Here is a 13058-nt window from a genome sequence, read left to right on the forward strand (position 1 = left end):
TTACCTCTATGTTTCACCCTGCTCTCCTCTCTCTCTACCAGCAACATTACAATTAGATTACGTTTAGATCAGATACAAGATCAGAATACTTCAATTCCACTTGTGATTAATTAAATATCTCATATCAGATTTCTGCAGTAAGACAAGGACGATTTTAAGAGCAGAGACCCTTCGGTTCTGACAAGTGACATCATGTGTTAAAGCTGCATTCTCTCTAGTGTCCACCAGGGGGCGACTCCTCTGGTCGTATAGAAGTCTATGAGAAAATGACTCTACTTCTCTCTTGATTTATTACCTCAGTAAACATTGTAAACATGAGTTTATGTCTCAATCTCTAGTTTCAAGTCTTCTTCAATACAGCATGATGTTCATTTAGTACATTATGGTCCATTTAGAGTCACACAGACCATAAAGCAGGGGATGCTTTAGGGCGGGGCTACACGCTGATTGACAGGTCTCTACAGCGACATGTTTTTTATAACCTCCATCTTGTTGTCCCTCCTCCATCATGTGCTCATACTGGACATTTAATTGAAGGCACAGAGACCGGCTAACAGCTTACAGAGCCACACGCATACAATAAACAGCCTTTATCATTGCGAAGCCACCGAGTCTTCAACGTAGTCGCTGTAAGTGCACAGATGGGGAGGTCGTGCTATCTGGTAAAAGGGTTCACAGTCCACATTCCAAGATGTTTTGACCTCCATGTAGCCTGTTTGAATGAAACCAGCAAAGCAAAGGTTTTGGGGGATGGAAGACCTTCTGAGATGATTGGGTCCTTTGAAGCTTTTAGTTGCCAGGTGACAGAGAAAGACATTTCCCACCCTGCACTACTCAACCGAGCATGCTGTGGCAGACCTCGTGAGCAGGACTCCAGATGGAAGGACTTTATAACTATCCTTTTTTTCATGCACCAGCAGTTAACGAGTAATTGGCCACGATTGGTCAACGGCATCATCTACAGTGCAGCACAAGTTATAAAAGATCACTCTCATGGAGTAAACACAGCGTCCTCTCCTCCAACTCCTGTTTCCTTTCCTCTGTTTACATTTCTCGTGTTTATGGAGTTGGAACAGAAAATGGAAACTTGTTCACGCGCGTAGGGAGGGAACCGGTTCTTTCCGCTGTGTTGAGCCAGGTTTGTTGGGAGGCGAGCGGCGGACGCTGAACTATTTCCTTCCTCTGATCGCTGGAGCAGTGTGGAACTACAAACACACAGAGAGCAGCAAAGGAGACATTTATCCTGCGAGTGTTTGTTTCTGGTTCGACGTGGCTGCCTGTGCATACCCCCCCCCCCCCCCCGCATACCAAACGTGTAATGGAGCGCTCCCTCTACGTGTTCTATTGACTCCAGGTAGTGGGGTTAGACACTGAGGCTTCAAACCTGCTGATATGAGACGCGTGCACTCGCATAGTGAGTCTTTTTAACCCCTTAAAGTTTTGTTTAATTAAGGGTTTTTTCAGTTAAGAGTTCAAATACAAATGAAAAACAACATCCTATTCTTTTTTCCACATTCCTTTCTGTTGCCTCCATGTAAATAATGAATCCGATCGCAGACAGACTGCATTCATAATTCAGGTGTTTCATGTTCTGTGTGCAGGTTTGTGTTTTTAACTCACGACGTATGCGCCCGCGCCTTAATTACTACTTCAAAAGTTACTTTCGTCTTCACATTCAGCGACGCGGACAAGGTTACGGGGACGGAGCCGAGAGAGTCGGGGTTATGGGGAGTGACAGAACAGAAGGGGGGGGTAAGCCTGGGGTTTGCGGTCCTGCTGCTCCGAGGCCCCACGTCTCCTCAGCTCCTGTCAGCTCATCAAGGCCAAGTCCCTGCCTGCCCCCCCCGCCGGAATACCGCATCGAACGGCCCGGGAAGCCTTTTATCCCGAACAGAATGCCGCCTCTCGTCACAGCGGAGGCTCTGCAGCGAGCGTGGGATGGCAAAGTTTAACACGGCGGAGTGAAAGCCAATACCCTGCCGAGGTGCCGTAGCTCAGACACAAGAGGGGGGGGGGGGGGGGGGGGGAAGGTCACCAGGATCTTGAAAAAAAGACACCGCTAAGACAGCGGCACGCAAAAAGCAAGGAGACGCCAGATGATGCCGGGCAGGCAGTTTAATGTCACGGTTCACTCTTTCAACCCTGTGCCAATTCCAATGTCTCACAATTAAGGCCAAACATCTTGTTTTTTTTTGTCTTTTCCACCAATTACTGTAAAGGTTACCGCTGCAGTTGTGAACTTGGCTTGTGTGCACGACTCCTGCTTCCACATGTGGGCTACATCGCCCCTCAACAACAAGAGACAAGAACTTCCTCAGTCTCATTTTCCCCGCTTTGTGCGTCAACCTGGAGCCAAAAATCAGACATGAAAAGGCTCGACTGCGCACCCCAAAGACACAGAAGAGCTCTTTGTACTCGCTGCTTCTTCTGCTCCATGTCATTTTTAATCTCGGGGCAGAAGGGAAGAGAACTGCTCCTCTCATCTGAGATGACATGGAGGCTTTGCTCTTCTCTCTCTCTCTCTCTGGCGCTCGCTCTCATCTTGTTCTTCTGAAAACGTAACCCTCTTTCATGCTTTCCCCGAGTGGTCGTTGTGGTGGCAAAGTGGCGCACTCGATGAGGCGGCTGAATTTTGTTGAGGTCATTCCGTCTGATGGCTGTCGCCTGACGAGCCGAGGGTAAAGAACGGCCTGGAATACCGTCCTGGGCCGTGGTTTTCGTCGAGTGCGGCTGAAACCTAGCTTTTGTCATTATTTTTAATTGCCTATTGGACGCACAGCACTTTTAAGAGCTTATTTAACTTTCAATCTTGGGGAGAGTCGTCGGGAGTGTTTATTCAGTGGAGGATCCTCTCGTTTAAAAGACCTTTGAAACGTCGCCCATAACTCTGGTGAATGGCTGTCCATTCTGCTGCTGACACAACAGAACCAATCCAACGTTTTTTAAGTGCTACTGAAGTTGGTATTTTCATCAGATTTCAGGCAGATTGATCGAACACGTGTAGTGTTAGTGACAGCTTAGGGAGTGCATCTTCAGTAGGGGGGGCTGTACTCTTGAAGCCAACAGGGGAAGTTTGCGCCGCTCCAGATAAATAAATAAAAAGATATCGTGGGTCATGAGAGGATGAAAACATGTCTTTATATGAACAGAATTACCTCTATATACTTGATAACTCCTCTGCCAGAGCCGGCTGATACTTAAGTCACAAATGACTGCTGAAGGGGAGACGGGTGGTAACAAAATGGTAATTAAGAGGAAATGTGACTCTTAACAACCATGAAATCTGCTTTTCCTAATGAAAGACCTGAGCAGCGTGTCGGCCACAGAAAAAGGTACTCTGAGGTGACGGAACAAGTGGTGGCCTTTGCAGACCTCCAGCCCTCAACCTTTAGAGGAGGCGTTCTCGATCCGATGCGTGAAAGCACCGTGTCCCTACGACATCCTGCAAATTATCACCAAACCAAAGTCCAGCAACATGCAGAACGCAACTGTATCCAATCTGTTCCTACGGCGGATCTGGGCCTTTGTGAAGGGACCCCGAGGGACTTGTTTTGCACACGTCTACTACCGTAGCAGACTTTAAAAAAGGCCCCTTTCCACGAGCCCTATAGGTTCAATTTGTTCTGCCAATTATTGTCCTCCGCTCTGCCACAGTGATGGGAGGTGTTTCTCAATGGGCCTGAATGCCACCCTCTCAGCGGCCCGCCCCGACAAAGAGGGAGCCCCTTGCCTTTATTTTTTCTGGAGGTCCAGTCAAGCATTCGCTGACAGATTGGCTGGGGCGCTAACCAGTCAGGTCTTCAAAGAGACACAGACGGTGGTGGGGGTGGGCAGCGGGGAGGGAGTGCTCGTGGTGAAGAAGAATGACCTGCCAAATGAGAGAGAAGACATATTGAAAGGGAGAAAGTGGACGAAAGAAAGAAACATATTGAACCGATGGAGAGGTACAACCTTTTGACCATCTGGCTCGGTGGGCAACAACAGCCTTCGTCTGTATTTTTAGAGTCTGGAATTTTTAGTCTGGAAACTCAAGTCTGCTCGCTGATATCTGGAGCTCCATCATTTTATTTTGTCTTTAAATGTAGTATGAAAGCAGCTCAGACGATGCAATGAAAATACAAAAGTAAGAACCCGAGCAGCAACCTAGACACTTCTCTGTGTGTAATATATTCTGATTTCTGTTTAACCACGGTTGAGTACATCCCCGATATGATTTCACTTCCTCAGTCCTTCTCCTCCCGAGGAGGAATATGCAGGAGACTCGACTCTTTTTGCTGCATTAATTCCATGATTGCTGAAATGAAACACTGCTATTTCCTCGCACGGTGCTGAACAGGGATCAGATCTCCGCGACCACGACTAATCTCCCGCTGCGCTCGTTCTGTGGGGGTATTGGCGTGCGCCTAATTTTTCTCGATCTTTTTATTTTTTTTTCGGGGCAATTTGGAAAACTAATTGTTTCGACTCCGACCGGGCAAACGTGTGGAATATAATGCAGTTTAAAGCTCCGTCTGTTATGCCCACGGATCCCTCTACGAACCCGGCCGACTCATTCAAATGCATTAGGGGCAGGTAGGCTGCCGTGAGAGGGAAGGTGATTTCCACCACCACCTCCACCATCATGAGTGTTCTCCATCGCTGGTCAGTGATCCAAGGACCCTGCACTCAGCCGTCACACACTGCCGGGTTTCTCCACAAAATGCTTTTGTGGTGCGTGCAGAAGCATTTCCCTCCATTGCTTACCATCTACCACCGCATGCTTCCCTGTCCTCATTCCTCCATCCCTTTGCTTGCCTGATTTCCCTCCACCCCCCTTCCTCTCGCTGTAACTTCACCCCCATTCCTGCTGTCAATCCACCCCCCTACGACTCTCTTCCCTCCACCTCTTCTCCGTCCCTTTGCTCCTTTCCCAATGCTTGCGGGCTGTGGATGGCTGGATCACACTGGAGCCGGGGGGGGAGGCCGACCCACTGATTGTAAAGAGAGGGACAATTGGTCCTTTAGTCTGATTGGGTCCCAAGATAGGCAACACCCGGGATGAGTGTGCGCAGACCGCTATGAGAGGCAGCTACACACACACACACACACACACACTTGTGTATAGGTGGAACGAGGGGGAAACTTTACAAAGAGGACGGTTAGAGAGAGCGTGGACTCAAGGTGACTTTAGGGAAACTGAGGCACTGCAGGGAGCAGCTCTCACAACTTTTACAAGGGAACATTTAGGGAGCGTGCAGGGAAAAGAAGAACAAAGATAAGAGAAGAAAAAACTGCATTTTTCCACACAGGAGGAGGACCGGAGGAAGAGGAATAAAGTTGAAAGGTATGAATCTTTGCTGGAAGAAACTTGACTTCCACCGGGCATGTTTAGAAACGGCAATAATACTTTAAATGGTGATTTAAATGATTTAAGGGCGACTGGGGATTTGTCAGCTGTAACCGAGTGCTGAAACCCGGAGTGGAGATGGAGAGTGCTGAGATGAATGAGACGCGAGGTGACTGAAACAATGTTTACAGGAACAAATATATATATATATCTATATATATATATATATAGATATATATATATGTTGTGTCAAAAAGTAGGTCACGTGAATATTTGGATTGCGTTGCCTCAGCCGGGGGTCTGGTCGCACATTAAGAAAATAACTTTTGTGAACAGGAGCTCAAGACTCCAAAGCGTGGCTCCAATTCTCAGCACGTCTGCACTGTCGCTCCTTCAAACAAGTCACGCTGAAGGAGAGGAATGTCCATCTGCTTTTCATGGACCTCTGCTTGGCATTCAGACCTCATTCCCCCAGCCAAGGTTCTCGTTTCTGAGAACCCGAAACAGAAAATCCATTACGCTATCGCCGGTCTTGTAAGCTCCAGCCGACAGATAAGACACGGCATCGCCGGGGACAGAGAGACTTTTCTGGCCATTATCGGTGTCAGCGAGAGGCGGCGGAGAATCCGTCTGAAAGATGAGCGTCTCCGCATGAGCAACACCTTTCAGGTTTGCTGTATGACATGAAATATCACGGCATTCCAACACAGGGAAATGGTCCAAGAGGAGATTACTCTCCAGCTGCAAGAGCATCCAAATCAAGAGCATCCAAATCAAGAGCATCCAAATCAAGAGCATCCATATTAATTTGAAAGGATCCGTCCCCAGGACACCGCTGGTTTTTTTTAATTGCGGCGGAGTGACACTGATTGCAAACTTTTCCAGATGACGCTCATGCGCGGTGACATCGCTTCCATGCACCAGTGGCTGGGACGAATGCCAGTTTGTGTGATTTAATTTCCCCGTAAATGACAGGGCTCCTTTTATGGCCCTCCACCGAGCAATGAATGAACTAAACGTGCATCGGGGAGGGAAGAGGGAGTCCAAGACGAGAAACGATTCAGGAAGAGAGGTGGGGGGGGGGGGGGGGGGTCTAAAAATAGTTTGAATTATACACAGAAAAGACAAATAAGAGGCGGGATAACACACAGGCTGCAGAAATAGAGGTTAGCACACACACACACACATATACGCCTGCTGTGCAACCACAGAGAACTCATATTCATACTCACACACAAACTGTGTGATCTTGAGAGAGTGTGGCCAGAATACACACACACACACACACACACTCACACACACACACACACACACACACACACCTCTGAGTTGCTTTGAAGGCCATCTGAGGGAACAGCATCCCTGTAAAGACCCTTTGCTTCACAAAACAGATGACCCGGTCACAAAACTCCCCGGAGGCCATATTGGGGGGGGGGGGGGGGGGGGGGGGGCTGCTTATTAAAAGTTACTGCAGAATTTAATTACGTGTAAATAAAGACTCAGAAAGTGAACTTGGTGGAGGATTGCGGCGTCACGCTACCGGTATATATGAGAAACCACTTCTCGATTTCTTGCGCCGCCGCCCGCGCGGCTCATTGTGCTCGGCTTACTGAAAGGCTCTTTGTCATGCCGGTGCTTCTGCATCTTTAAAAATACATTTTCTAAAAAAGAAACGCCATCGATGCCGCCTCTCGTCAGAGATGTGCAGAGCCTTCGCGGTGGCATCCACCGTGCAGAATCAATTGCGGTGAACAAATTGGCCGTGACGTTCTGGCCCGCGAGGGTGGGTGGACCCTTTTCCATGAGTCCACCCAGTTTTTAAAAAAAGGACCTTCTTTCACAGTCTGGGAGGCCTCTTTCTGTTTCAGAGCCGAGGTGAGCGCAGCACAGACATGGCCACTGTGAAATCAGCACTTCATGCTTCACATGGCACTTAAACAGGGCCAGCCCACACACTGAGCTGGTACCCTCACTCTGAATGAGACCAACAGGTCTGGGTGAGCTTCTTGATCACATTAAGGCCGGAACTAATGATTATTTTCCAGACTTTTGCTGATCAAGTAATTATATGGTTGATTAAAATGTGATTGACATCTTTTTTTTTGTCCGATAAACTGTCCCAAAACCCAAACATATAAAGTTTACTGTCACATAAATATAAGAAAAGCCACAAATGCTGACGTTTGAGGAGCTGAAAGCAGGAAATGTGCTTGATTTTTGATTTTAAAATGAACAATTAGAGTTATCAAAACAAAGTTGCATTTCTGATCAATTCGCCATTTTCTTCAGCTCTAGATTGCAGTTTATGTTAAAAACACAAATCTATAATTAGAGACAAAGCATCCGATCCAAACTCTGCGTCTAACCTTTAACAGCAGTGCTCGAGGTCGGCCGTGGTCTCAAGACCACATTTTGAAGGTTTCGGGTCTCAGACGCAGCGGCCTCGGACCACAGCTGCACTGAAGGTCACTAAGCTGCCTGTGCATTGTCCGATTCATCCGATGGCTCAAAGGGCAACACGTAAAGTTCGCCACCTTTTGATGATTCTGTCGAAACACTTCTCATGGTACTTATACTGACACACACACACACACACACACACTCAGTGTATATGGTGCTGCCAGAAGTGAATGAAGAGGAATCTTTTCTTTTCTGTGGGCATCTTTGTGTGAATGTGGATCTTTCAGGTTCATTTCAGCAGTGACTCTGGTCATGCAGAGTGGGACTCTGGTCCTGACGTAGTCTCAACCCCTCAAAGTCTTTGTCTTGTCTGTTTTGATGCCCCCCCCCCCCCGGTCTTGGCTTATGTGGTCTTGACTACAACTCTGTTTAACACATGACAGTCTGTCGCCTTTATTCACTGAACGGGATTAAAATGCAGTCGTTCTGGTCATTACGACGCAGTAATCTCAACATCTGACTGCCGGTCAGCGTTGCTTCACCTCTGTCCGGTCGGAGCGGCGTCGTGCAGTCTGTGCTGTCGGATCGCACGTCAGCGGAGCAGCAGGTGGGTTTGGAGTGAAATGATGAGACAGTGTGGCTCGTCATTCTTCCTCCAGCTGCTCCCCGCCGTCAATCACTCTCTCCTGCTCCACAAAAACACATTTTCCTCTCAGGGGTTTCAAAAACAAACAAATCAAAGTCAGACGTTCCATTTCATTTTGAGTTAACGTCCTCTTTCACAGAAAAACACGAAATATTGTGTCTCTTGGATACAAAGACAGATTTTCAGCCACGGTGGGAAAATACCTCAAGTGTTCGACTTAAGCTTCGTCATGTGACTGCTCCTCCACCCGCCACCTCGCTCCTCATCCCCTTCATCCTCCCGTCCATTCACAGCTTGTACGCTAAACGCGCCAGCTGCTCCCCCCCCCCCTTTTTAAACAAGTAAAAATACGATGCGCGAGAGGGATGTGTGAAATGTTTTGCCAGCACAATTGCGTTGCATGTCACCTCATTAAAGATGACAAAAATGGAGCGAAATGCGAGCGGTGACCTTTGGGGGGGGGGGGGGGGGGGGAGGCCGAGGGGTTTGTGAGCGAAGATCAGGGAGCTAATTTCACTTCATAATGGCAACCGGGCGGCTTGAATGGACCGAAAAGACGGGGTCAAGTGTCACCCTTCCTGCCAGGCAACACACACACACACACACACACACACACACACACACACACACACACACACACACACACACACACACACACACACACACACACACACACACACACACACACACACACACACACACACACACACACACACACACACACACACACACACACACACACACACACACACACACACACACACACACACACACACACACACACACACACACTCTCTTGGCCCAGCCTCCCACTGACAATGCGGCCACGCCCCCCACCCTTCCCTCCCTTTTGTGCCGCTTCAACAATGATTAACTGAGTTTGGCGATTCAGAGAGTCTGCAGCAGCACAATGCACTCTCTTACAAAACATAATGGAGTCAGCCCGCGAGTCAAACTGTCTCTTTTCTTCTTCTGCCGTTTGTTTTTTTTGTATTTCCAGCCCAGAAGCTCTCCTCCTCCCTCTGCTAACAGCCCTTTCTGCTCTTCTTCTGCCGCTCTCTCCCGCCCTCTTTCTGCCTTTTCACCGTAAATCTGCCTATTTTCCCCACAAGCTAGTTAATGCAGGAGGAGCCGGCAGATGCGGCCGTCCTCCTAAACACATTAAGAAACAAGATGCCAAACCCCAAACAAAAGCATCTCCTGAAAGACATCGATAGAATTGACAGGCTGATCTGAGCGAGTCCCGTCACGTTCATTTTAAAAAGAGCGACACAGACAGGAGAGATAAGGAGTTATTAAAAGGCATGAAATCAAACAAGAAGCCTGAGCCATTGAGCCGGAAGAAGACGTATGGTGCACTTGTAAAGAGCGGGGTGCAGCGCTGAAGGGAACTTGTAGAACACGGTGCGAGTAAAGCCGAGCAAGAGGTGTGAACAGAAACACGACGACCTGAGAACATCACACCCCCGGGCCCTTTACAGGAGGTGTGAAGGAGCGCCTCTCCTCGTGACAGGAGGAAGAGGGCGCGAAGGTGAAGACCTCTTTTTCAAAGCGTGCCATCGTTTCTGTTTTGCTCCTGCGGGCTCCAGGAAGTCGTTACGTTTCCATTTCAAAAAGGTTTTATGGGAATTTCTGCAACAGGAATCGTGTTCACAGCTACAGAGGCATACGATATATGCATACGTTTAGTTCCTTTCTTTAATTGTCAGTACATTTAATAATAAACTAAATAATTGAGACGGCCATACTTTTTTCCGGCGGTGTGAATTTCGTTTGGTTTGTCACCATTTCAAAAGTAATGACAATAGTTTCATTTTATTTTTTTGTATAAGTTGAAAACAACACGAATGAAGACAACGTATCGTGGTTGAAATAGTCACAACACATGACTCCCTGTATGAACACAGTGCGTTACACACCTTGGCATCCCGTCTCCTCCTTTATATTTACTGTACGTCTCAGCGGCAGCGTGATGAGTGTTCTGTTGTGTACCTACTGTCCCCTTCCACACATGTCCTTCCTCTCCTCCTCCACCCGGCTCATAATGAACTCCGTAGTAGAGGGCTAATCTGGAGGCAGGAGGAAAGACTGTGAACACGTCTTCATCTGCCGGCCTCCCACAGAGCAGCACACACCGGGGCACCACAAAAGAACCACAGCGTCCAAAAGGACATAAACACGAGACTAATCCGTCTTCTTCTTTTCTCTTCCAGGACGGCGACAGTAGCCAGAAAAAAAAGAACCAGGAAACAACGGCACTCGTGCAGAAAGAGGATTTTCAAATACGACTGTGCTCAACAATGGGAGGCCGGAATCCTCCAGCAGTTGCCAGCGGCTTGCTCCCCGTGGTCCTCTGCATCTTGACCCTCCTGCCCCACGGCCTTGTGGGTGAGCCAGCTGAGGAGGGAACCGCTGGCAGCTCAGCGCCGCTGCAGAGGGTGAAGAGGGGCTGGGTGTGGAACCAGTTCTTCGTCCTGGAGGAGTACACCGGACTGGAACCGCTTTATATCGGAAAGGTCAGTGTTGCCTACATGGCGTACGGTCAGAACGAGCACTCTGCGGTTTAACCTGAGGAATGCAAAGGGATCTTTTGTGCGTGACCTTTCCCCTTTGGTGTACGTAGTTATTTTTTAAAGAGATCTCAACCACGGCAAACTACAGAGCGGAGCTGCAGAAGAGAAGATCGTGAGTGGGCAGAGGGGGAACTTCAGCCACTACACACACAAAACAAATCCCAACGTAATCCCAGGATGCACTGCGTCCATGAAACAGCCTCTCTGTCCACTTTGAACCGGAGCCAGACAGCAGAGATCGAGTTCATGGACTCGAAGCGAGGCTTCCCTCAGTCGTTCCTCTGAGAGGACGAGGGAGACTCGCACAGCAGCACTTTGATCGCTCAGTCGCCGAAGTGAATTGAACATTTGATCAATAGTTGTAAGGCCAGTCATCATCGAGGGAGACAGCAGTCCTGCAAACTGCCGTGAAAATTGCCGTTACGTCACTTCAAACAAGACAAAGTGGTCCTGTGTGCGCAGTGTTTGAGCCAGAGAGCGACGCCATAAACATCCTTCCATTTAATATACATCTCACTCTCTTCAGTCGTGGAAAACTGACTGACATTTATTCACAAAACTATTCATAATAAAGCGAGTCATTTGGTCCCGTTTTCAAGCTATTTATGAACTTTAAACTCGACGGATGACACATTTCAGCATTGGTGAAACAATACGGTGCTTTGTTGATGACCTTATTTTTACCATTTGATCATCACAATCAAAATGTTCTCGATCCCCCGAGGTGAATTTACCACCGCGGCAAAAAGCACTTCAGAACCAAAAGTTCGTCTTTTTGTGAGGGTAAATATATTTCATCTTCTAAAGATAAATCAATTTAAAATTCTCATCATTGTATGAATGTTTTGCCATTCATCAATGGGTTGATTTCATTCCGCTCTGCCAGCGTGACGGCAGTGAGGACTCGTCGTATGCAGAGACCCTTAAAGCACAACGTGAGGAGTGATTGCACATCAACAGGCTGGCGTTTACACTTTCAGGCCACAAAAGACCTCTGATTGCTCTGCAGGGCACGTGGCAACACACGGGCTGTGAGCTGTGATTGGATGGCTCCTTACAGCTACAGCATTAATGTACACACACAAACACAGCACCATGCTGACTTAGATTGTTTTGTACTTTTGCACAAAAACATTAATTGAAAAGGATTTTAACTTTGAAATAGAAAATCTGGGTTGTAGCTTGTTGAATGATTATAAATGTCGTGTGGCACATTTTCGTCGTCGTGTTGGCTCTGAACCTGTTTACTGCTAAACTACGTCCACATACAACTAAACTGCATTCATGGTTTTTTTGGAAACAAAAGTGACGAGAGGATGGATCCAAGTGGAAACAAATGCAGAATAAAACGTTGTAGATGACAGAAAATGTTACAATTAACTTTCATGAAGTGAAAACTCGATGCGAAAGGTTTAAAAACAGACAACTCTCAGACCGGACAACGCTGTGGTAGCAACCTGTCAATCACTGTGTAGCCCCGCCCCTAAAGCATCCCCTGCTTCATGGTCTGTGTGACTCTAAATGGACCATAATGTACTAAATGCAGTCGTGATTTTTCTTTTTACCGGGAGTTTGGGCACAGATTTAAACATCGTTAGTCGTCCATGCTACAAAACCCTTGAGCCGTCTCTAAAACAACACATAGAAAGTGGATATTTTCCTTGAGAATATGCTTTGCGGAATAAAACGTTTTTTCTCCACAGCTCCACTCAGATATGGATAAAGGCGACGGCTCCATTAAGTACATCCTGATGGGCGAGGGCGCGGGCACCACCTTCACCATCGACGACGGCACGGGGGACATCCACGCCATCCAGAGGCTGGACCGCGAGGTGAAAGCCCAGTACGCCCTTCGCGCCCAGGCCCGCAACCGCCTGACGGACCGGCCTCTGGAGCCCGAGTCGCAGTTCATCGTGAAGATCCAGGACATCAACGACAACGAGCCCACGTTTCTGGACGGGCCCTACGAGGCGTCTGTGCCCGAAATGTCCAAAATAGGTGAGCAGGCGTGGGGGAGGCATAAAGAGGAGGCAGAAACTAAACTGCCTGTGTGTGTGTGTGTGTGTGTGTGTGTGTGTGTGTGTGTGTGTGTGTGTGTGTGTGTGTGTGTGTG

The 13058-nt window shown here is 48.1% G+C and overlaps 1 protein-coding gene across 2 annotated transcripts in view; it reads left to right on the plus strand.

The window, feature by feature from the left end:
- Nucleotides 1-13058, plus strand: part of LOC306794438 (cadherin-20-like) — a 51615-nt gene that overhangs the window by 25360 nt on the left and 13197 nt on the right. The window contains exons 1-3 of one of the 2 annotated variants that reach the window (XM_079292511.1): nt 5205-5323; nt 10586-10888; nt 12649-12943. In XM_079292511.1, coding sequence (XP_079148637.1) covers nt 10673-10888; nt 12649-12943 — 511 coding nt within the window. In that variant the 5' untranslated portion in view covers nt 5205-5323; nt 10586-10672. Of the gene's footprint in view, nt 1-5204; nt 5324-10585; nt 10889-12648; nt 12944-13058 lie in introns of those variants that run through there. The other variant, XM_079292510.1, reaches the window with a different exon arrangement.

The sequence above is a fragment of the Melanostigma gelatinosum genome (assembly GCF_949748355.1).
Source record: "Melanostigma gelatinosum genome assembly, chromosome: 20".
Classification (NCBI taxonomy): Eukaryota; Metazoa; Chordata; class Actinopteri; order Perciformes; family Zoarcidae; genus Melanostigma; species Melanostigma gelatinosum.